General features: G+C 50.6%; 1 protein-coding gene and 1 long non-coding RNA gene across 7 annotated transcripts in view; one reads left to right on the forward strand and one right to left on the reverse strand.

The window, feature by feature from the left end:
* Positions 1–13578, reverse strand: part of NR5A2 (nuclear receptor subfamily 5 group A member 2) — a 164559-nt gene extending 150981 nt beyond the window's left edge. For 3 of the 6 annotated variants that reach the window (XM_044942631.2, XM_044942629.2, XM_044942630.1), the window contains exon 1: positions 2049–2275. In XM_044942631.2, the coding sequence (XP_044798566.1) occupies positions 2049–2130 (82 nt within the window). In that variant the 5' untranslated portion in view covers positions 2131–2275. Of the gene's footprint in view, positions 1–2048; positions 2438–13315 lie in introns of those variants that run through there. The other 3 variants (XM_025285308.3, XM_006078426.4, XM_025285307.3) reach the window with 3 other exon arrangements.
* LOC123333610 overlaps positions 11060–24329 on the forward strand; it is a 34826-nt gene continuing 21556 nt past the window's right edge. Inside the window, exon 1 of the long non-coding RNA XR_006550998.1 lies at positions 11060–12050. This is a non-coding gene — a long non-coding RNA (uncharacterized LOC123333610). The remainder of the gene's footprint in view (positions 12051–24329) is intronic.

Below are 24329 nucleotides of genomic sequence, written 5' to 3' on the forward strand. Positions count from 1 at the left end.
CTCGGGATCCGACATCCTCAAGACCGAGGCTGGGGACCCTCTTGGAAAATTCCAAGACCGAGGCCGCGTGGGGAGACCGACGCCGTGCTGCGAGACCCGGGCATCTTTCAGAGGCGCCCACGTGCTGTAGCTCGAGTGAGTCTTCGGAGAATCCAATGCATTCGAGCAAAGAAGTCCCGGTCTTGAGAAAGCAGAGGAGGACGCCGGTGCCTGGGACAGCAGAGGCAGCGCAGGCACGTGGACGAGTTCCCCGAACCGTCCCGGGACCCGGTAGGGGGTCCCTTTGCTGCACCTCTTCCCCCACCCGCCACGGTTCGGACCGCGGCGCGGCCCAGGCCAGGGCGTGGAGTCTGCGTCCCCAGGGGCTGCCCTCGGGCCGCAGGCCGCGCGTCGCCTGGAGGAAGCCGCGCCGGGCGCTTCCCACCAGCTTTCCACCCCGGGGCTGAGCAAGCAGCCGGCGACGTCCCAGAGCCCCAGGCACCAGGGAAGGCCGGCTCTCTGCCCCGGGCGCTGGATCGGGTCAGGAACGGCCCTCTCGAATTTTACAAAGAAAATACCACAGTGCTATCTTCCTCCCGTCTGCCCCCCACCCGACTTCCTGCTCCAACTTCTCCCTGCGCTTCTTTTCCCGAGGCGCTCAGAATCTCGCACGGGAAGGAGAAGCCGAAACTTTCCCTTGGACGCCAGCATCTCGCTGGCTCCGAGGGCGCCCAAGGGACATTCCTCGGCAGGCGGCCGAGGGGCCCGATGCGGCGCCCCGGGGCCGCTTCCCCTGGGCCCGCTTCGCAGAATCCCAGGTGCCCGGCGGGAAAGCTTTTTTGGGCCAACCGGGTCCTCCCCGGGGCAGCCAGCCTACTCTAGGGGCTTGGTCCCCGGGGACTTCCACGGCCCTCCCTGGAGGCTGGGCGAGACCCCAGGATCCTCTAGCCATGACCGACCCCACCGGCGGGGACGCACGCCCTCCCGCCGTCCCCTCGTCTCCAAACAGCGGGGCGACCTCAGGCCCCGGGTCCCGCGCCGCCTCTTTCGCACCGCCGCGGGCGCCAGCCCTGAACTCTGCTCTCGGCGCGTCCCCGGCCCTTTCAAGTTCGCTCGAGGGGATGGCAGGAAGCGCTCGGAATCACAGGCCCGCCGGCCCGCACATCCTGCGCGCTGGCAGGGGCGAGGATGGAAGGGCACCGGAGACTTTTCCTAGCATTGTTCCCTCCCTGGCCCCGAGCAACTGCGATAAACTTCTGAAGGGCTTAACACGGCCAGGGTCTAGAATCGCTTCTTTTGGAACGTGGCGAAAATACAGCCTACGGGATTTGCCATTCCGCCTCGCGCTTGTTGTTAGCATTCAAAAGCTTGGCAAACAAACGGGACTTCCACATTCCCAGGTATCCGACCGAAGAGGCTGGAAGCTAAGCCGCCGCCCCCGCCCTGCACTCACTCCGCAGTGCCCGGCGGGAGGGTGGGCTGGAGACAACTGGTTCTTTCCAGTTCTGCCTGCCGTTTTAAGAAGTTGTTCCAATGCCAGCCGACTCCCCGGGTGCGCCGGGGCTGCAGGGTGCCCTGGCGTCCTGACACCGCTAAGCCAGCTCTCCCCGAGGTCCTGCGCTTTCTGCAGCTGACTTTCCCAGGCAGAGGGTTCTTCTGCACTCAAGAACACTGGTTCAAGTTCCCCAGATTCGAGTGACCGGGAACCTGCTCGGGCTTCCCGAGATTAGTTCCATTTCTTAGAAGGATCGTTGGAATAATTAGATCTCTAGACAGAGGCTGCCCCGGCTTCGGTCGCCGGAGCTCGAAGCCTCTCTTCTTAATTAGAAGCGGCCAATTAGGCATTGCTCGGAAAATCCCCGCCCCGCATTGTTCAAGAGCCGTAAACTTTTATGCCTTCCCTGGGGACGGGGCCCGACGCCCGCGCGCCGCCCCGCAGCCCAGCAGCCCCGCGGCGGCGAGCGCCGGGCGGTCAGTCCAGCGCCCGCGCGGGGCCGGCGGCTGCAGCCCGCGGGGCGAGCCGGGGGCGGGGGAGCCGCGGGAGCCGCGCGCCGCGAGCGCCTCCTTACCTTGCATGTTTTCCGGCATCTGCCCCTGGTCCCCATGCGACCGAGCCAGTCCCAGGGCTTCCGTCTCCACTTTGGGCAGCATGACAAGGCGGCCGCGGACGGGGGCAAGGGGTCCGTGTCCGTCCGGAAGCCCTGCACCTGAATGCGGGCGGCACGGCTTCAACTCCGCCGGGAAGAAGGAGGGGGCGGCCGGCCGGCTGCTCTCGCTGGCGCTCCGGAGCGCGTCCCCGTCGCCTCCGGGGCTGCCGTCAGGACCCCGGAGCCCCGTCCAGGTTCGCTGCTCCTCAGCCGCCCCTGAACCGCGAGGAGGAAGCGGCGGGCACCGAGCGAAGACTGCGTCCGGGCGCGGGGGCCCGGCTCGGCGAGGGCGCAGCTGCCGGGGGCGCGGGGGCGCGTCCGGCCGATCTCCGGGCGCGCAGCGGAGGCGGCGGCCGAGCTGCTGCTGCTGCTGCTGCTGCTGCCGCCGCGGCTACCGGACGGCTCGGCTCGGCGACCCGCACCCCGCCCTCCGCTGCCCTCCGCTCGGGATCCGCAGGGTCTCCCGCTCGCGCGGTCTCTGGCCTCCGTCTCCTCTCCTCTCCGCCCCTCGCCGTGTCTGACTCCCTCCCGCTCACTCTCAGGCGTGGAGCTGGAAGTTCCAGCCTCCCTCCGCCGCCTAGCCCACTCCCGTCCGGGAGCGGTCCTCTGCAGCCTCGGGGCGGCGAGGCTGGGGGTGGGGGAGAGGGAGGGGAGGAGGACCGGGTCGGGGGAGGCCGGGATGAGGGGTGAGGGCCGGGGATGGGGACGCGGGTTCCGGACTCGTGTCGGACCCCAGGCGCCAGCCAATGAGGACGAGGCCCAGGCTTCCCGGCCCCTCGCCGCCCCAACCTCTTCACCCCGCCTCGCCCCCTCCTACACCGCCCGGCCCGGGGCGGGGGATGTGCGCGCGGCGGGTCTTAGAGCGGCTGAGAGGCGACCTCTGCCTGAGCGCGGAGGCCGAGGAGAAGCTGGTTGGAGGTGTCGGCGCGAAGGGGGGAAGCCCGCGGGGGTGCGCCCACCGTGCGCGCTAGGTGAGGGGGAGTTGAACGCGTTTCAACAAACCAGGAGAGAAAAGAAGAGCTGGTCTGCGCTCCAGGGTCTCCGGGCCCCATTCCCCTCGGCAACGAGTCCACAGCCCCCCCACCACCCCCAGAGGGGCCCAGCGGCGCGGTCCACCTGCTCAGGAGGGAACAGCCGTGTCGCCGAGAGTTGGCGCAATTGCCTCGAATCCGAACGGCCCTCCCCAGCCCCCCATTCTCCTCCAGCTCCTTCGCTCACTTATAAACACCACCCACCTCCTCGAGCCCCCAGATCAGGCTGGCGACAGACTTCCTAAAATGTTAGTGAGCCGTGTTTCCATACTGAATGCAAAGAGCAGCGCCGGCTTCCTCTTCCATCCCCAGGTCTCTGGGGTGGGACGGGCCACTTGAGGCCCAGAGGCCCAGCACTTGAAAAAAAGTTTTAAAGAACAATCTGTTATGCAAGCTCTTCCACACCAGCCCAGCCTCATCTTCAAAGTTTTCAGATCTCATCTCAACAAGATGAAAACGCTCTATCCCCAGCCTCCTGACTGCATGTGAAACGCCTCATATTCAGTATCAGCTGAGAGTCCACCCACAAGGGGGGTGAATTTGAATCTCAAAGGCTCTGAATTTCTTCTATGTGAATGGCATAGAGATCACACACTCAAACTGGCCAGTCCAGTATCTGATGAATTGAAAAGTACTCCAATCACTGCCATGCATAATCCACACTTTTGAATGAAATGGGTTGCTCACCACATCCCAGGCCTGGCCGTTCACACACTGCTGCCTCTCAGAACTGACCTGTCACTGTGCTGCTTAACATACAGTACTCAGAGTCGAAGTTATTCAGACCTCAGTTTTAGTAGCATCTGCAGGTTTCATGAAAACCTTTCAACTTGGTGAGAAGGCCGCCCCTTAGGTGGTAAAGGGGAGTGGGTTGCAGTTGCCGACATCAGTGATCATTCTGATGCTCAGATTTTGGTGACAATATCACATACAGTCAGTCCATTTTCCGTATTGCCTGGTTGTTTTAAGCATCGTTGTGAATGAAGCTCAGAAAGGGCTCAAGTCGATGCTAGCACCTTGTGTGTGGATTCACATGAACTTTCAGAATAAGTTTATTATGAAGCCCTCCCACTGCAGAGAACATCTGGGGGCACTTTGACCCTCCTTACCAACACCAGGCTGGCAGCTGGGGGTGGGGGGGGGGCTCTAGTGCTCCCCCCAGTGAGGGAGGGAAGGCCCGCAGGTTGCTGGAGCAGGAGGAAGAGGTTGGAAGGGTTGAGAGAAGGATGCAGAGCGTCTAACAGGACCGCGGGTTGCAGTATGGCCCGTCTCTGCCTGCACATGAGGAGTGCCTGACCTGGCCGCAGGCAGAGGTCGTGGTCAGGTTCAGAGCGCAGCCTCAGCCCAGAGAGGGCCTGTTGAGGCCACACAGGTGTGGAGGCCACTCTCCCCTCTCCTCGCTCCCCAAAGGCCTGGCATGAGGCTGACAGACAGCCACCTGCACCCATTTGTCTCACAAACGGGAGCGGCGACGGGGTGAGAAAGGCGGCCCGGGTCAGGGTTTTTAAAAATCGGCTCTTCAAAGAATGCGCAGGCGTGTAACAGCGGAAAGGTTTCGCCTTGCTTTGAAGCTCGAGTCCAGGCCACGGCTCTGCCGGGTCGGCTGCGAGCCCAACGGGCACCGAATGCGAAGGAGGCCTCAGACCTGGAGAAAACTTCCCTTCCCGAGAACCTCCGGCCCCGAGGGCTCGTTCCAGGAACGGGGCGGGAGAGGGCTGTCCCGAGGGCCAGAGCTATGCCGATCCCTCCGGGGGAGGTGGAAACCCCGCCTTTGGTGGACGATGCGGGAAACCTCCTGCGGGAGAGACCCGAGGGCCGGTCATCTTTCCCCCCGGGCGCTCCGCGTGGGGTCTGGGCAGCAGGCCGGCTCCGGGCGCACCCCTCCCCCTCCCCGCACTCCCTCCGGTCCTTGCCCCTTCAATTCCGCGGGGCAGGGGGCCTCCGCCGGAGCCGCTCGCCCTGTGACCTGGGATGGGCCTGGGCGTCTCCCCGAACACCCTGGAGGAAGCAGAGCGCCGGGAGGAGGCGCCCAGCCCGCCCGCGGTGCCGGGAAGGTTACCTGGGGATGGTTCCAGGTGGTAGAGGCCGCAGCGCGAGGCTGGGGCGGGGTCAGTGGGGGGGACGCGCGGACGCCAGGAAGGGCGGGGAGGTGGGGCTGAGGGGCAGGGCCGGGGTGGTCTACTAGTCCAGGCCTGGGGGTGGTCTGCGCTCTAAGTATACACCCACCGCCTTGGAATCACAAAGCCGGGGCCCACGGGCGGACGCCTCCCACCCTCAGCGCGGGACGTCTGGCCTCTGCGGCCTCCCGGTAGAGAGCCCCGGGGAAGCCACCCCTGCTGCGGGGCAGTTAACTGGTGGGGACCGGAGGCCCAGTGAGACGGCTCCGGCTCCAGCCACCCCCAACATACTCAACTCGCTCTCCGCTCCCCTGCAAACTTCGCTCCCCTTTACTCCCCGCGTCCCCCACGCCTCCATCTCCCATCCTACGGGGCCGGTCTCCAGGCTCGCCCTTCCCGGTTCTGACTTTGTCTTAAAGCCTTGATTGACGGTTGCAATTACGAAAGATGATGGCTCGGGGAGGCTCCCGCAGCCTTGACGAGCCTGAGAAGCGCAGTCCCGGCATATTTTATCCAGGCTCAGCGTCATGGGGCCGTGCGCCCCCTGCACCCGCGGGCAGCAGCGGAGGGGGGTCTCGCGCCCCCGGCCCACGAGGAGGCTACTGCCCGGCCCTCCAGGTTCCGCCTGCCCGCAGCTCGGCGTCGCGTTCCCTGGCGCGCCGGGCACCGCCTGCCCTTGACCTGACCTGAGGCGTGCCTGCCGGCCGCGCGCACTTTCCGCCTGCAGTCTGCAAAGGCGTAAAATGTCAAGATTTTCAGGACTGGTTTCTTGGACTCGACAACACGGGTCCCCGGAGGAACAGCATGGAAGATTCTTGTCTTCGCGCGCCTGGGTGGGGGAAGCCCCCCTCCCCCCCACGACCCATCCCAACCTGTCAAAAACTTGCAAATCCGCATCCTTGAAAACCATGTCTAGTGCCTCCTCCATTCCTACTTTTCGGTGCTTTCGAGAAACCGGAATACTTTTCTCGGAGCACGTGTCTACTCTTCAGAAGAAATCTAGATTCCCACCCCATCCCTCCGCCCTTTCCCCAGAAAGTCTCCGCGGCCAGGCCAGGCCAACCCGGGGGGGGGGGGGAGACAGAACACACCGCTGAAGCGCGGGCTCTGTTTCATTTCTCCGCCCCTACTACTCGAAAAGCCCATCAGAAGTCACTTTTGCTTTCCTCTGAAAATTAAATTTAGCAAGAACTCTGGAGTCGCGCTCCCGAGCCGGAGGGCGGGGTGGCTGGGGTGGAGGCGTCCCACCCCCGCGCTGGAAGCACTTTTTTTAAGAGTTAAGTTTTCCTGCAGACACGTAAGTTACCGCAGAGCGTGGAATTGGCCAAAGCGTTCAGAAAATAAACTGGAATAGGTGAAAAGTCGTGTCTTTTTTTTTTTTTTAATCTTTTTCTGACGCCTGCGTAAATAACTACTTCCGACATCCTCGAAAACAACCTCCAGTCCAGGAGGAAGAAGGGCTGCCAGTTTAGACCGTCCACCCCGGAAAGACTGCCTGGTAGGGTGGCCGCCAACAGCTCTGCGAGCAGGCTCACTATGGGAGCATCTCAGTGTAACTCCGGCCCCTCTTGACCAGCGAGGAAAACGCAAGGTGACACAATTCCTGGGTAACCAAGGCCCCTTGAGCCCTCCCCAGACAGACTCGCATCTTTGTCCCGAGGGAAAGGTGAGGTTGGGGAGACTTTGGCCCGGAGTATCAGAACCTACCGCCCTTGGTATGAAGGCGTCCTTGCAGAACTTCTGCTTTGCAGAGAACTGCCCCAGCCCAGGGATCCAGGCGCGTTCTACCTTGGTAGAGCCGGTGGCCCTCGAGGTGAACGGGGACATCCGGTCTTGCGAAAGGAGCTGGCTGGGACCTGATCTTGGGTACGTGGCTGGTCCAACCTAATCTGTGCGCTGAGTCGCTTCAGTCCTGCCTGACTCTTTGCGACCCTAAGAACTGGGTTCTGCCAGTCTCCTCTGTCCATGGGATTCTCCAGGCAAGAGTACTGGAGTGGGTTGCCATGCCCTCCTCCAGGGGATCTTCCCAACCCAGGGATCGAACCTGCCTCTCTTAACGTCTCCTGCATTGGCTCTTTACCACTAGCGCCACCTGGGAATCCGCCAATGTAATCTAGCTATTCCTCTCTGTAATTGAAATGGAAGCATGAGTGAGCTGCAACTCAGCTCTGGGAACCACCCCGTCCAGGTTGTTGGGGACAAACCAGAACGGTGAGTGGCATTCACGAGGGCGTTGCTGGCCCAGAGCAGACCACCAAGCCCTGGGTGAGAGCTGCTCCCCAGGCGATCCCACTCCCCAGAGCCCCCCGGAGCAGGAACTCGGATCCCAGCACTAGAAAACTCTAGACTGACGTCCCACTGACTCTGGCCAGACTGGAAGCTTCACGAGAGAAGGGGTGACGTGCTGCCCAGCTTCCCCTTCCCCGACTGGGGCCGTTCGGGGATGGACCGCTGCGAGGCTGTGTTTTAGGGAAGCCCCCCCGGGGAGGGGGTTCTTAAAATCTAAGTGTGCCGGACCCGCTGAGCTGCGGCCGTCGAGCAATGTGGGTGCCTCTTACCCAGCAAAGTGTGGGTTTGGAAAGGCGGGGCTCGCGGGGGGACCGTCCCCCCGGGACTTGCCGCGTGGGCAAGTTAGGGTCCCCCGAGGGGTCGCGGGTCGCGCGATTCGGAGGGTCCTTTTCCAACCTGCATCCACCTGGAAAACAACTTTCGTAATTAAGAGGTGGTGGCCAGGGTGCGCCGAGCCTTGGGGCGAATCCTTTCGCTTTCCCCTGGGTTCCTCGTCTGGATACTGTGGGGCGTCGCCTCGGGGACGGGATGGGCGGGGGGCGGGTTCCGAGCAGTTTTCTTTCCAGGCCCACAGAGACCACTGGAGGCGATGGAGCGTTGGGACCCTGAGGCTGCAGACGCCCAGACCCGCAGCCAGAAGCTGCGTTTACTGTGAAAGCACGTTAGCGCCTGGCGTGGGAGACACACCCGGCTTTGTCAAAGCGCTTAAAAAGGGCGGGGGGGGTTGGGGGGCGGTGTTCAAACTCTTTCCCTGTCCCCTTCCCCCAGGAGACATTTGCTTGTTTGTTAGGAGTAAAATGTTGATCTATTGGGCTTCCCTTGTGGCTCAGCTGGTAAAGAATCCACCTGCAATGCGGGAGACCTGGGTTCGATCCCTGGGTTGGGAAGACCCCCTGGAGAAGGGAAAGGCTACCCACTCTGGTATTCTGGCCTGGAGAATTCCATGGACTGTATAGTCCGTGGGGGGGTCATAAAGAGTCGGACATGACTGAACGACTTTATTATATATAGGAATAAAAAGTCCTCTATAAATGCCCTCATTTTGAGGGATTTCCCTGCCTTCCTCATACCTCTGATGATAACAAGTGGATGCTGTGAATTTTCTATTTCCTGGTCATCTGCTCAATGGCCCCATGCATTGTCACCAGAGGCCACAGAACTGCAAGCTCAACGTCAAAGATCCTTTCAGGAAATTCCAGAGTCTGAGACAAGCAGGGCCTCCCTCCCCCCACGCCCCCATACCGCCCTCTACCCAACCCCCCTCCCCCAACCGCCTCCCACTCCCCATTGCTGCTCTGCCCTCAGGGCTCCAGATGCTGCCGGAGCCCACCCTTTCAAACTCTTGGGGGTTCTAAACCTGATTTGCACTGTGGATGGAGGAGGAAGACAAAGAGCCATTGATTGACCAGTGTCTTTCTTAAGTCCAAAATGCCTTTTGGAAGAAAGTCTGAATAGATCAACATTGCTTGTGATCATCACGTCTTTATAACCTTGAGGAAAATGCACGGTTTTCAGAGTCCCATCCATGGGTCCCACTTACAGCCCACTCTTCTGACAAACTGAATGAGCTTGGGTAAATCACTTGACCTTTCTAAGTTCTTTTTTTTTTTTCTTTTTTTCCATTAGTAAAAGAAGACTTGGACTTCGCTGGTGGCTCAGTGGTAAAGAATCTGCCTGCCAATGCAGGAGACCCGGGTTTGATCCCTGGGTTGGGAAGATCCCCTGGAGGAGGAAATGGCAACCCACTCCAGTATTCTTGCCTGGAGAATCCCATGGACAGAGGAGCCTGGTGGGCTACAGTCTGTGGGGTCGCATAGAGTCAGACACAACTCAGTGACTAAACAACAAAATAAGGTTCACAAAGAAAACCTTTTTTTAAACAAAATAAATTTTCCATGCAGGTGATCGTGTCAGGAGAGCAGCCCACCACATTGTTATTAATATCAATTTTTAAAATCTTTTTCCCTTTCCCCCTAATTTCCCCCGAAGCATCCTCTGTAAGGAAAACACCTAGGAAGGGAGTCACTAGCCATTCTGCATGCTAAGTTGCTCAGTCATGTCTGACTCTTTGGGACCCTATGGACAGTAGCCTGCCAGGCTCCTCTGTCCATGGGATTCTCCAGGCAAGAATACTGGAGTGGGTTGCCATGCCCTCCTCCAGGGGATCTTCCTGCCCCAGGAATGGAACCCACAACTCTTAAGTCTCCTGTTTTGGCAGGCTGGCTCTTTACCACTAGCGCCATCTGGGAAGCCCAGTCATTCTAAGGACCATGAACAATGGATCCTTCTCGTGGAAGGTTCTTGCCAACTGCACTGTCTTGCAGTGTTTGACACTGTCCTCAGGACTCAATCACATTATCTGCAGATGTTCTGCTTATTTGAGTTTTAAAAGTTAAATATATCTTTTCTTATGAATCATGTAAACATACATAACAGAGCTTCCTGAAGGACTGAGGAGGAGGCAGACTTTATTGAGTGGCCTGGTCAGTTTCAGTCCACTTGGGTTTCCAGGCTCCATCTCTCATATTCACACCATTCATATTCAGCTCTCCCCTAGGCCCTCCCTGGATACAGTGCCCCCCAAATTCCTGAAGCTCCCTGAAGCCAAGTGGATTTCTCAGAGAAGTTCCAACAAGGTGAGGAGTAAGGACGAACCCTCAAAGGGAGGTTCTGGACTGGGGGTCGAGATGTCTTCTTCTTGCCCTGCATAGAGCATGCCAGGAGCTGTTTGGGGAGGTTGGACCATGGAGGGAGACAGTCCCAGAGCCCTTCGCTAGCTCAGTTTAAGTTCAAGGCTAAAGCCAAGATAACCCTAGACATTGTGTCTGGGTGGAAGGGTCAAGTAAAGGAAAAAAGCATCACCAAGCCTCTGTTCTCAGTTTCTCTATCTCTCTTGGTTCATTAAAGAAGTCCTTTAAGTCCCATCACTGTTGCAGATCCAGGTCAGTACAGAGCATCTCGGAAGCAATGTTTGGGAGGCGGACAGGAGCCAGGGAGGAGAGGAGGCTCCGGGGCTCAGCTTCCCAGACGAAACTGGCCGCCTGAGCCCAGCTCGAGGACCAGAGCACGGGCGTGGGTGACTGTTCTCAACGGCATGTGAACGGAGCTGGCTAGAGGTTAGGGCGACACAGCCGGCTGTCTACTGCCCACTGTGTGACGCTGCTCCAGAGACCCTTAAGGGCACAGAGCTCGCCGAAGCTTATCACCCGAATAAAATCAGTCTCCGAGAGCACCAAGGGGCCCAGAGAGTAGCGCTGGTATCACAGCCTCCAGGCAGCACTTCCGCGTGTCTTATGTGCCCTGAGTGTGCGTGCTCAGTCACTTAGTCCTGTCTGACTCTTTGCAACCCGGAGGACTGTAGCTCGCCAGACCCCTTGGTTCATGGGATTCTCTAGGCAAGAATATTGGAGTGGGTTGCCATTCCTTTCTCCAGGGGGATCTTCCTGACCCAAGGATCAAACCTTGGTTTCCTGCATTGAAGGTGGATTCTTTACCATCTGAGCCACCGGGGAACCCCTATTATATACCCTAACTACACAGAACTTACTGTGGCTCATATGCAACATTATATAGACTGTAAAATATTCTTTGAAATGCACTTAGTTAGAAGAATTACATAAACTTAACACAAATCAACCATAACGTTGAGCACATAGCTGAAGGGTTGCTGAATACTCCTTAGATGACGTTTCCTACGACACAGATTTGGCTCTTTTGCTGATATAGACAAATACTTTATTCTCTCTCTCAAACTATTACTGCACAGCACTCTGTAATATCACCCTATTTATGAGAATGTAAAAAACCTAAGCCAGAAACCGAGAGTCTGGAGGGCATCTGAGGCCAGTTCCCTTGAAGGGAACAATCTAGGTATAGCCCAGGTCTGCTGCTCTCATGCTCTCAGACAGCCCTGCAGGCAGAAGACACACCGATCGGTGTCTTATTTTCACTTTTCTATATGAGCACAGACTACATGCAGTTGTCATGGCACCACCGATACATAAAACTGTCATGCCAGCTTGGACCCACAGAGACTGCTTTTTAGATAAACAGGCACGTTCCCAGCAGAACAGAGAAACTGAGGCAGAATTCAGTCCCTGACTGCGCTGTACATACAATGGGCTCGGTTTGGGGGGCTTCTCTCCCTGGTCCCAAAGTGCCATTTGCCATCAAAGCCCCGGGGACTGCAGACACCCTGAGCTGCGCCAGGGGGTTCTCCTCGGTGGGCCTGCCCTGGGCGGTCAGACCCCCTCCCCCCCATTCTAGAGGTGAGTGGCCTTCAGGACCTGCGGACGCCAGACGTGGAGGGGGTCCAGCCTCGCGGCCGCACCGACCCCACGCGGCCTGAGCGCCGGGCGGGAGCCGAGGCAACGCGAAGGCGGTCCCTTCCGCCGCCACACCCGGTTCATTCACTCCGGGCTGGCGCCGCCAAGTGAGGGTCCCCGAGAGCGGTCCCGGATTTCCGCGCCCTGACTTCGCATCCACAGGTGGGTGCGTCTCCGAGCACGCCCTCGCCGCGCGCCCCCGCATCTCCGGGCCTCGCCGCGCGTCCCCGCGCCCCCGCCCCAGCTGCCTCCGCCTTCAGGGACCTTTTGCCCAGGCGCCCGGCTGCTGCTCCCTGGGCAAAGATGTGAAATCGCCCCTGTGTTCTCTTCCAGCTCATTTCTGTACCCGTATTTTCTTTTTATCTGCAGAGCAATTGAATTCTGTGGCACTCTGCCTGCCTTCCCAGTGTTTTCCTTTTCGTACGTACAGAAGTTTTTTTTTTTTTTTTTTTTTTTGCCATTTCCTCAATTGATATACTTTAGGGTGTAGTTGACCCATAAAAAAGCAATCACTGCGTTCAGTGGAGTCAGCTGGTTATGAAGGGAGAACGAGGAAAAACCCAGACCTTGGTTTTCCTTCTCAGCAGAGCTGGAACTCAGGCCTTTGCGAATTACAGGGACATTCCAATTCATTCCAAAGCCTAAGAAATGTGCTGCAGAAAGGGCTTAGGGCCTTCAAAAACGAGTGCGGAGGAATAAAGGCAAGATTTCCCACAGAGCAGTAATGACAGATGTCTGGGAGTCTTTTCTTTTTCACCCTTTAGGGTTAATTCAAAGTGTTCTTGCTGTAACATTAACGTTTGTGACTTGGCATTGCTTGTACTTTTTAAAAATGAAAATTAGCTTTGTGTACTTATTCTGTTTATAAAAAGAAGATAGACTCATTATTTTGAAAACCTGTAACCCTTAACTTCTTAACTAGTGATGGTATGATTTTGGGTTTTGATTTTGTCTTTTGGAACGAAAAGCAGGTTTTCTGTAGTGCCTACAATGAATGAGACGCATGGTGGTGTGGCTTCGAACTCCACAGACATTTGGAAAGCCTTTGCTAAGGTTGGATCAGGGATGACTCCATATGGCTAACTTGTTTCAACTGGTTCAACTTTTAGTTTATTATTTCTCATTTAAAAGTATCAGAAAATATTAGGGATGAAATGAATATATTGTACTTTTTGTTTTCTGGCTATTTTAGGCTGGTAGAATGACATCCAAAAACAAAGGCTATAAGAATATTTGAAATATTCATTTGCCTCTTTAACTTCAAGAGAGATAAATGTGTGATATATACGTGGACTTACGTGCTTTTAATAAACACAACTGGAAAAGCAGTGACTGATGATAGTAAATACATCAATGGCATTGAATTACAGGTATTAGTGTCAAAGCAGGATAATAAATAGATAATAAATAGAGCAACTCCTACTTACCAATGGGTGTAAGTCCGTGCTTTAGAGATTCTTGTAAATCCCCAGTATCCGAATTAGAAGACATTCTTAATGAAATTATAGGCAGTCCTTTGGTTTAAAGCAGATATCATTGAGTGTAAGAAGGAAGTGCAGCTTGTCAAATTTTGTAGCCTTGGGCAGGACACATCAGACTACAATAACCCTGAGTGAAAGTTAAGAAAAAGAGAGGAAAAAAAAACCTCCAAGAATCCAGAAAGTTACAAGCAAGTCTTTCCCTGGACTCTGTACTTTTTCCAGCATTAGTGATCTGCTGTAAACCTTGTATCCAGTTTCGTGATGGTTTCTAATCAGAGGCATGGAAACTTTTGATAGGCTTGGACGAATCACGTGACTCCAGGCACGTTGATAAGAGGACCCTGTTATAAAGTGACAGCAAAGGAGATAAGAACTCTTGGCAGATAATGGCACAGAAATGATTAACTCAGAAGTGGAGAGTTGGTGTGCAGCGCAGAGAGTAGAAGGTTGTAAAACTGAGGGGTCAGAAGATCACACTTAGTGGGGAAAACTGCAAACCAGCTTAAATCCACTAACTAAACTTAGGCTTGTGACATACTCCCTGGATGTCATCACCTCTCTGCATAGAGGAGGACAGACGTAGCTCTTCTGACCTCTGTAAATATATTTTAGATGATAACGTGGGCAGACATTCATTCTCCAAGTGATGACCGGGGATATGATTGACACTTCGGAACCCTTCAGGCAGGCTTGCTGAGCCTGTGCTCATTTATCTCTTCTTGTTTTGTCAACCAGCTTTTTTTTTTTTTATATCCTGCCTGTTCATTAGCTGAGGAGTTAACCTTAGCTTGTTTGTAGATTGGTCAGTTGATTAAAAGGGCAGACTATTTCTTTGCCCCCCAAAAGTAACACTTCATACTTTGAGGTTAATGCTGGCAAATACATTTCCCATAATTTAAAAATTATCATTCTTTCCTTGAATCCATGGGGAAAAAAAAGGGTTACTCCTCACATGAAACAGATATTATTCAAATGACCAAGGTTAGTTTTAGGCTCTTGTAGAATATCTCTATTGTTTTCCAAAGTAATAAAATCTGGATTCTTACAACAATGCATGTCTTTTCCTATGTTGTGGAACAGTTAGTCATTTTCTTGTATGTTTTGATTTTGCTAATGGAGCAGTTGGTTTTTTTTTTTTTTTTGGCCTAAGATTCCATTGGAAAACCCAGAGTGTTTATGTACAGCATTTTCCCCATCAAAATTATATTTTTTTGGATTAAATTTGACTGCAGATAATAGAAAAACCAGAAAGACAGTGGTTTAAATAAAACATTTATTTTTCTTCTATGAAAGCGATTCAGAGGTAGGGATGGTATCGTGCCCTATGAAGTTACGCAGGACCTCACTCCTTCCCTTTCTCTGTCCTCTGTCTCTTGTCCCCATGTTCCAAAACAGCTGCTAGGGGCCAGCCATCACTACCAGGAGCAGTACGGATGAAGGGAGAAAGCATGGGTTCCTTCTTCAGTACATCTCCTGAAAGTACTGTGTAAACACTTTGCTTATATTTCACTAGGCAGAAATTTGACACATACGCACACTTAGCTGCTTCCCTGATAGCTCCATTGGTAAAGAATCCGCCTGCAATGCAGGAGACGCTGGTTCGATTCCTAGGTTGGGAAGATCTGCTGGAAAAGGGATAGGCTACCCACTCCAGTATTCTTGGGCTTCCCTTGTGGCTCAGCTGGTAAAGAATCCGCCCTCAATGTGGGAGACCTGGGTTGTATCCCTGGGTTGGGAAGATCCCCTGGAGAAGGAAAGGCTTACCACTCCAGTCTTCTGGCCTGGAGAACTCCATGGAGTGTACAGTCCATGGGGTTACAAAAAATTCAGACACAACTGAGCAACTTTCACTTTCACTTTTTCTTTCACACTTAGCTGCAAGGGAGGCTGGAAGTGAAGTCTTTACCTGGACAAGTAAATATATATTTCCAGCTACAAAGGATTGGGTGATTATAATTATCCATGTCAGTTCTTTGTTGTTATTTCTTTAAGCAATCAGACAATAATGTGGTGCAGTACCAGAAATGTACCCGTGTAAATGTTAAGGGATGTGACGGGCGACCCTGAGAAGCAGCTGTTCTCTTAAAACTTATGAGGACTCCAAAAGGTTTCTGCTCATGTAAATTACATCAATTAGTGTTTATTGCATTTGGAATTAAAATTGAGAAAGTAAAAATTATTAGTTATAAGTATATTAATTTATTGTTTTCAAGGTGTATTATGATAACACACTGAGAATTGAAAAGAGCTATTTTCCAAAGGAAAAGAATCTTTAAAAAGCAGCATTTTCAGAAGCCTTTTTAATGTCTAGCTTAATAGAAAGCTGCCTTCTCACATGCACTGCTGCATTCAGTCTGTAGTAATATACTGTTTTTTTTAAATTTCAATCTTCACCAGTTAAAAAGATTCATTTGTTTACTTGTGTTTTGGCTGCACTGGGTCTTGCTTTTGCGCCAGCTTTCTCTAGCTGCGCTGAGTGGGGGCCGCTCCCCTTTGCAGTGTGAGGGCTTCTCTTGCTGGGGAGCACGGGCTCTACGTGTGCAGACTTGAGTAGTTGTGGCAGCTGGGTTTAGTTGCCCTGTGGCATGTGGGGTCGTCGGGGATCGAACCTGTGTCCCCTGCATTGGCAGGTGGATTCTTAATCACTGGACCAGGGAAGTCCCAGAAGTCTTTATTTTATTTTTTAAAACTACTTACCTGTTAAACTTTTGGCTGTGCTGGGTCTTCGTTGCTGCCTGGGCTTTCTCCCGTCATGGTGTGTGGGCTTCTTGCTGCAGGGGCGTCTCTTGTGGCAGAGTCTGGGTTCGAGGCGAGCGGGCTTTGGTAGTGGTTTTGACACGTGGGCACACAGCTGTGGCTCTGGAGCTTGGGTTCCGCAGTCGTGACGTACGCTTAGCTGCTTGCAGTATGTGGGATCTTCCCAGACCAGGGATGGAACCTGCATAGCAAGGTGGATTCTTAACCACTAGACCACCAGGGAAGCCCTCCAATACACATTTTGATGTCATTAAAAACCGTGATGGACTATGTGACTCGGGGTCTTGGGTGAGAGACTCATCTTCCGTAAATGGAATTTTGGAAGATATATGCAAGTTTCTTTTCTGCGTTTTGTTCTTGGCGCCCATTCTTAGTCACAGGTACGACCTGACACCCTGTGGAAGACCTCCCATGGTCTGTAATTCAGTAGCATCGTGGCGTTCTTTGCTCTGGTCCTCTTCTTTCCTGTGTGTGGCTAATAAAACACGGAACGATAAAAAAGACTGGATTCCATGCTTTGTTATATACATCTGATTAGACAGGCTTATTTACAAAATATACCAAAAGATATTGAAAGATGATAGTATTACTGGGTTCCCTTAAGTCCCACTAGAACCTTTAAAAAATACAATTTGCCATTTGCCTGTCTTATTCACGTCCTGCAGAACTTACTGGCATGCTGAGGAAATGTCGCATTAATGAGTTACTTTGGTCTTCTGAAGCTTATCTAGGAGGCTAATTGACTGGAAATAGACACTCAGAACTTTGTGAGAAACGAACATGTTTTTGTGAAAGAAGGCTGGAAGGACATTCACATGTGATACAAGTAACAGGCGCATGGAACGCAGCCCGAGAGATGGCTCATGAGCAATTTAGGTTCCAGCCAGGCTGGGCGAAAAGCAAAAGAGGAATCACGGCCTCAGTTTTTAGTAATTATTTTTCCCAATCAAGGCACAGCCTAACCATCTCCTTTGGGCAGATGTGGGCATTGAATCACCTTCGCTATCCCACCGAACTCATCAGATACCACCACAGAGCAGACCGGCAGTGACTCACATGTGCAAGGACCCTTGTTTATCCTGATAAAACGTTATTTGCTAACTGATTTCAGAAAGGATTTGTAAATGATTGACAGATAACTAATGACTCCTGGACATCTTTGCCAAAATCCAGAAAGCATTCAGTCATGTCATCTGAGCCCGTATTGCATGATGATGTTGAAGCTGGGTTAATGAATCACAGTCGCTGTAAACTTCCTGAATATGCTCTTCCAGGACATTATGACATATCCATTAGGAACTGATAGTCTTGTAAAATCAGTTTTCTGGTCAGCACTGTGCGTGAGCACATAGCAGAAAGCCCCGTGGGTCTGTTTATATTTGGATTTACTAAGAACAAGCACCTTACATGACTCATCACTCAGTGGGACTGATTGTACCAGTTACTGGGGAGTTTGTGTGCTCAGACACTCAGTCCTGTCCAACTCTTTGCAACCCCATGGAATGTAGCCTGCCAGGCTCCTCTGTCCATGGGATTCTCCAGGCAAGAATCCTGGAGCGGGTTGCCATTTCCTTCTCCAGGGGGTCTTCCTGACCCAGGGATCAAGCCCACACCTCCTGCATCTCCTGCATTGGCAGGCGGATGTTTTACCACTTTCATACATGCCACATACACACACACACACCCCACTGCTCACTGGGCTGCTTTTGCTGGTGCCTTTCACTAACAAAGCCGCTTGTTACTGATTTCATTTAAGACCCGGCCTAGCACTGGCACTTAAAAAAACATCAGCTTCTTTAACAGCCCGCAAGCCCCCAATCATATAAGATGATGGGGTGGCGGATCTGGAGAGGTAATGACTGTGCAAAGATTCCTTTTCATTCTTTTTAATAACTGTGAGAAATGGGGCACCTGGCAGGAAAGATAAGCTACTTTTACACAGTACTATTATGGCCAGGTAAATATTACTCGCTTTTTATAGCACTAATAATTAAACAGAGCCTTAGTCAATCTTCCAGTAATTGAAATCTCTCACACTTGATTCTTCTGTAGGCTTCTGTTGAGTTCCCCACGTTTATCACAATCTGTGATCTGGGTCTGATGACTTTCGGTTCATATCTTTATTTAGAGTAAATGAAATAAATTCAGTGCCATTTTGTTTCCATTCAAGGGCTTTTAAAACATTTAGGCAAATAGCTAAATTGTCTAAACTATTTTTAACAGCTGGATATGTGCAACATCCAAAGTGATTTCTCTAGAAATTACATAGTGATTATTTTCTAAAGGATATGGAGCCACAAACAGATCTCAGACATTTTTAATTCATGGACCTGAAGGTTGTATGTTACCTGACATCGTCTGGTAGGCTGCAAGAGTGAAATGATCTTTCAAGTAATAAGTGTTCCTCTAGAATGAAATATTCACATGGCTAAATCTTCCATAGGGCCATACAACTCAATCTTGATTGTGTTGAAGTTATTCTAATACACACTGTTGTATTGTTATTTTTTTGCCCTCTCAATCCTTTGTGAAATAACAGAGCATTTAATAAAAATGGTAAATGAGGAAGGATTTTAAAATATCATGGCAATCCACTCCAGTATTTTTGCTTGAAAAAAATCCCATGGACAGAGAAGCCTGGTGGACTACAGTCCCTGGGGTTGCAAAGAGTCAGACATGATTTAGCGACTGAACACGCGTGCACACACACACCCATGTAAGCGATCCTTAAAGGGTTTCTGAACACACAGCAATCTGTGATTAGTCAAAACATCAATCATCGATCTACTGATAGTAATAAAATAAGAGCATAAATGCACATTATGTTTTGGGAAAGAAAAGATAAAACCAAAAAAGAAAGGATTAATTGAAGATATTGCATTGGCCAAAAGGTTTGTTCTTGTTTTTCTGTAAGGTTTATGGAAAAATCCAAATGAACTTTTCGTCAACCCAGTACTTAGAAAGGTTGTCTTATACTGTATGAAATAGAGAAAAACAAAAATGAGTTTCAAAGAGTGAGGCATACTTTCTACCTGCTATTTTTATTTCCATGAGTCTAACAAGTTATATCCTCAACCATTATTTATTTAGATACTAATGTATTTTTAGATCTTTACAGTTCTTTTGTATTTCCCAGATAGCCACAAACCATCTTTATCTTTAGCTAATAATTAAGAGAAAAGAGAGTTGATTTTTCAGGTAAATAAAACATTTGGAATTGTTGTGAGATTTCAATTATTCATTCTCTTTTTCACTAACTTTTATTACCACCCAATAGAATGCCACCAAACTTAATTGTGCTGTTCTTAAATTTAGTGTCTTTTTTGGGCCATTACTGTGATCTTGAAGTTTTATTCCAATCAACTATATTAATATTAGAATATATGTGAGATTTAGAATAGTTGTAACTAGGTATGTGATTTTTTGCTACTTTTTCAACTTCTCTTTCCTTTTATGTCCTCATGTGTCATTTCTCCATTTGTTGAACACACTCAATAAGCCAGGCACTCTGCGAAGTGCTTTACATACGTGCTATCATTTAACCCTAAAACTAATTATTATGAAGTAAATGGTTTATATGCCTGGCACACATTCCATAAATATCCACTATTAGTATTTATGGCTAGAAGATTTAAGCTGGGGAAATGCACAGCAATTTAAACATAGAATTGGTAACACACAGTGTCCTTACATAATATAAATATATACATAAATATCAATTAACCCTAAGTGCAGATCCAATTCAGCATGTCCCAAATGGAACTCATCGTCTTTCATTTCATATGCCAAATTTTTTGAATGAAGGACACCGCCAAACTGCTAAATCAGAAATGTGAGTATCCCTCTAAAAATCTCCCCCTGATTAACTTGCTGTGTCCATTCAGTTGCCCAGCTCAGCCCCTTCTGTTCCCTGACATCCCTCAGTGGCATCCCGTCTTCTGGTCCTGCTCTTGCCTTGGTTTCCGACGTCCAGACCGGACAGCTCACTGGCCTGGGGCCAGAGGGACTCGAGGTCTGGGCCGGCGCCTCACTGGCCACCAGTGTGACCCTTGGTGGGCTCTGTGTCCCCTCTCCCACTGGTTCCTCAGCATGGGTGCAGCATGGACCACAGCTCCGGGGGCGGCGGGACGGCTGAGTGGGGGCACAGCAGGTCTAGCTCCGCGGTCGGCGCATCCTTTCCACCTCCGATTCCTCTGTCCTCTCCCGATGGTTCTCTGCCTTTGCTCTGGCTTCCTCCAGGCCTTTCCACACACTCCTGCTTAACACATTTCTTTTTTTAAAGTGATTAATTATTCTGCTGCTTTAAATTCTTCAGTGGTTTGCCCTACTCTTTAGAATAAAATATTCCTACTGTTTATCACACAAGACCCTTTAGGATGTGACCATTTTAAAAAATTTATTTATTTTTAATTGAAGAATAATTGCTTTATGATATTGTGCTGGTCTCTGCTATACATCAACATGAATCAGCCATGGGTGTACATATGTCCCCTGACTTTTTCTTTTTTAACCTCTCTGACCTGTCTTCTCCCCTGCCTTCTCGTTCATTCTGTAGTCTGGCTGTAAAGAACTACTTGTGGTTCCTCAAAACATCCTAACATTCATGCCTCTGTCTGTTCACTCGCATCTTCATCTGTTCATTTATCTATCCATCCGTTTGCTTCATCAGCTAAAATGTGCAGGAGGCTGTACCTGGTGCTGGGGATGAAGAGTAGACCTTGTGAAGTTCGGTCTGGTGGAAGAGAGAAAGGAGGAGAGCTTTATCAGAGTTTAGGATGCTGGGGGTACCATGCATCCCTAGTGCATCTTGGGAGGGATGAGAGGCAGCATTCCGGAAGTGGGGCTGGAGCATCCTTGAGGGCACCCCAGAGTGGGCCAAGTAACAGGGGGTTCTGTGGAGGTCTCGGGGTCCTAATCCCATTCCACCCGAGCAGAGCCTGGTCTGTGTTTAGCGTCTGTCCTGGGAGCATGGAAGTATACAAGCAGAGAGACCAACCACCGACTGGGGAATAGCTGAATAAATCACAGAATCTCCACTTCGTTGGCTATAATGTGGCCATTAAAGAAAAGCTACACAGAGCCTTCTCAGGAAAGCTTGGAGGGGGTTCTCGTGAAGATTTATAGTAGACGAGCAAAGCCAGGTCATTGCGTGAGTGGGAGAACCAAGCCAAAGAGAAGAAAAAGTAGGGGCGTGTGATCACATTTATGCATTCAAGTAAAAAATCTAGGTACGTGTAGATACGTGTACAGAAAAAGAGATTAAGACAACTTAGAAAATGCAGCCAGGTATGAAGGGAGTCACCTGTAATCCTGGCATCCTGAGATCTTTTCTTGTTATTGTCGCTCAGTCCTGTCCAACTCTTTGCAACCCCACGGTCTGCAGCACACCAGGCTTCCCTGTCCTTCACCATCTCCCGGCGTTTTGCTCAAACTCCGGTCCATTGAGTTGGTGATGCTATCGTCCCCTTCTCCTCCTGCCTTCAGTCTTTCCCAGCATCAGGGTCTTTTCCTATGAGTCGGCTCTTTGTATCAGGTGGCCAGAGTATTGGAGCTTCAGCTTCAGCTTCAGTCCTCCCAGTGAATATTCAGAGTTGATTTCCTTTAGGATTGACTGATTTGATCTCCTTGTAGCCGAAGGGCCTCTCAAGAATGTTCTCCAGCACCACAGTTTGAAAGCCTCAGTTCTTAAGCACTCAGCCTTCCTTATGGTCCAACTCTCACATGTGTACATGACTACTGGAAAAACCATAGCTTTGGCTAGACAGACCTTTGTCAGCAAAGTGATATCTCTGCTTTTTAATACACTGTCTAGGTTTGTCATAGCTTTCCTTCCAAGGATCTGATCTTACAGTTTGAAATATTTTCTTCTAGTCTTTTTCCAGTGTCTTTAAGTTCTGAAATACAGACAAAATTGGTGTCATATATATTGTCTTATAGTCTGCACTTTGAGACATTTACATTATATGATCAGTATTTTTCCATCAGATATGTTTCTTTCTAAAACATAATTTTGAATTTCTGGTTGCTGTTCCTTTAGATGGCTCCTCTGTAACTTACCATTCTCCTATTGTTGGCCTTTCAGAAATAAACCCACAGACATAGAAAATAGACTTATGATTAAGTCTGTGGGAAAGGGTGGGGGAAAGATAAATTAGAAGTTTAGGATTAACATATACACACTACTATATATAAAATAAATAATCATCAAGGACCTACTGCATAGCACAGGGAAGTCTACTAAATATGTCATAAGTCTATAAGTCTATATATATAAGTCTTATATATATATATATATATAAGTCTATAAGTCATAGTCTATAAGGAAAAGGAATCTGAAAAAAAAGACTATATATTCTGAATCCCTGTGCTGTACACCTGGAACTAACAACATTGTAAATCACCTATACTTAAAAAAATGAGGGAAGTGGAGATTCGTGAAGCTAAACTGTTTTCCCAGAGTCAGTCAGCTCGGGAATGGAGCTGTGATTGGCTGTTTATCTGGTCCTGGAGTCTGGACACTTGTTACTCTGCTTTCCCCCATCCTTTAAGGAGCTCAGACCAGACCTGACTTCCGGGCTTGTCCAGTAAGGTCAAGTGTGTCCTGTCGGTTGCCGCGGTGAATTACACAGCCCGCCCAGCTCTCAGTACTCCTCTCTGTTAATAGTTGGGCATATGGTCACTGACATTCTCACAGTGCTCCCCAGTGACCCGTGAAGAGACAGAGGCCTCTAGTAGAAACCAAATGAGGAAGGTCAGCATGTCCCCCGAGAGATGCCAGAGACAGCCTGGTCCGCGTGGACAAGCAGAAGGTACACTGCGGCCGTGCCCCTTGTCTTCCATAGCCGTGCGGCTTGGCCTGCCTGCACGGCCACAGCTGTGATCTCATGGCTCATGAGTCATCAGTGAAAAGTCAGGGAAATTGAGGGCAACGAGCAGACACAGGACAGGAGATGGTATTTTCCTGTACTTAGTGGTGGAAGGGTAGCACAATGTTGGTTCAATTGCAAGGGAGACATTAATAGCAAAACCAAAACCTATTTTATTTTTAAACATGGATGTGAACCCAGGAACCTTCACCAGTTGAAAAACTAAAGGCCAGAACACTTGAGAATATATTTTTAAAAATCTCAAACATGTGAGCCTCAAGAAAGACATAGTTGAAATGCCAGAAATGAAAAGATCACTTGAAAAAACAAGACTAGAGCTGGGGGCACCCAGTTCCTGCTGCAGGTCAGCCTGTTTTGATGGGGTCCTGCAGCAGGTGGCCGAAGTACTGGAGCTTTGACTTCAGCATCAGTCCTTTCAATGAATATTCAGGGTTGGTTTCCTTTAGGATGGATTGGTTTGATCTCCTTGAAGTCCAAGGGACTCGAAAGATTCTTCTCCAGCACCACAATTTGAAAGCATCAGTTCTTCAGCACTCAGCCTTCTTTATGGTCCAACTCTCACATCCGTCCATGCCTACTGGAAAAACCATAGCTTTGACTATGCAAACCTTGGTCAGCAAAGTGATGTCTCTGCTTTTTAATATGCCAAGTTCATCATATCTTTCCTTCCGAGGAGCAAGCATCTTTTAATTTTGTGGCTGCAGTCACTGGCTGAAGTGATTTTGGAGCCCAAGAAAATTAAATCTGTCACTATTTCCACTTGTCCCCCATCTGTTTGCCATGAAGAGATGGGACCAGATTCCATGATCTTAGTTTTTTGAATGCTGAGATTTAAGCCAGCCTTTTTACTCTCCTCTTTCACCCTCATCAGGAAGCTCTTTAGTTCCTCTTCACTTTTTGCCCTTAGAGTGGTGTCATCTGCATGTCTGAGGTTGTTGATATTTCTCCTGGCAATCTTGATTCCAGCTTGTGATTCATCTAGCCTGGCATTTCTTATGATGTACTACTCTGCATATAAGTAAAAGAAGCAGGGTGACAATATATAGTCTTGATGGACTCCTTTCCCAGTTTGGAACCGGTCCATTGTTCCATGGTCGATTCTTCACCTGCATACAGGTTTCACAGGAGGCAGGTAAGGTGGTCTGGTATTCCCACCTCTTTAAGAATTTTCCACACTTTGTTGTGATCCACACAGTCAAAGGCTTTAGCATAGTTAATGAGGCAGAAGTAGATTTTTTTTGGAATTCTCTTTTTTGGGAAATTTTCTATGATCCAGTCTGCTGCTGCTGCTGCTAAGTCACTTCAGTCATGTCTTA

The sequence above is a fragment of the Bubalus bubalis genome, chromosome 5 (genome assembly GCF_019923935.1).
Source record: "Bubalus bubalis isolate 160015118507 breed Murrah chromosome 5, NDDB_SH_1, whole genome shotgun sequence".
Taxonomy (NCBI): Eukaryota; Metazoa; Chordata; class Mammalia; order Artiodactyla; family Bovidae; genus Bubalus; species Bubalus bubalis.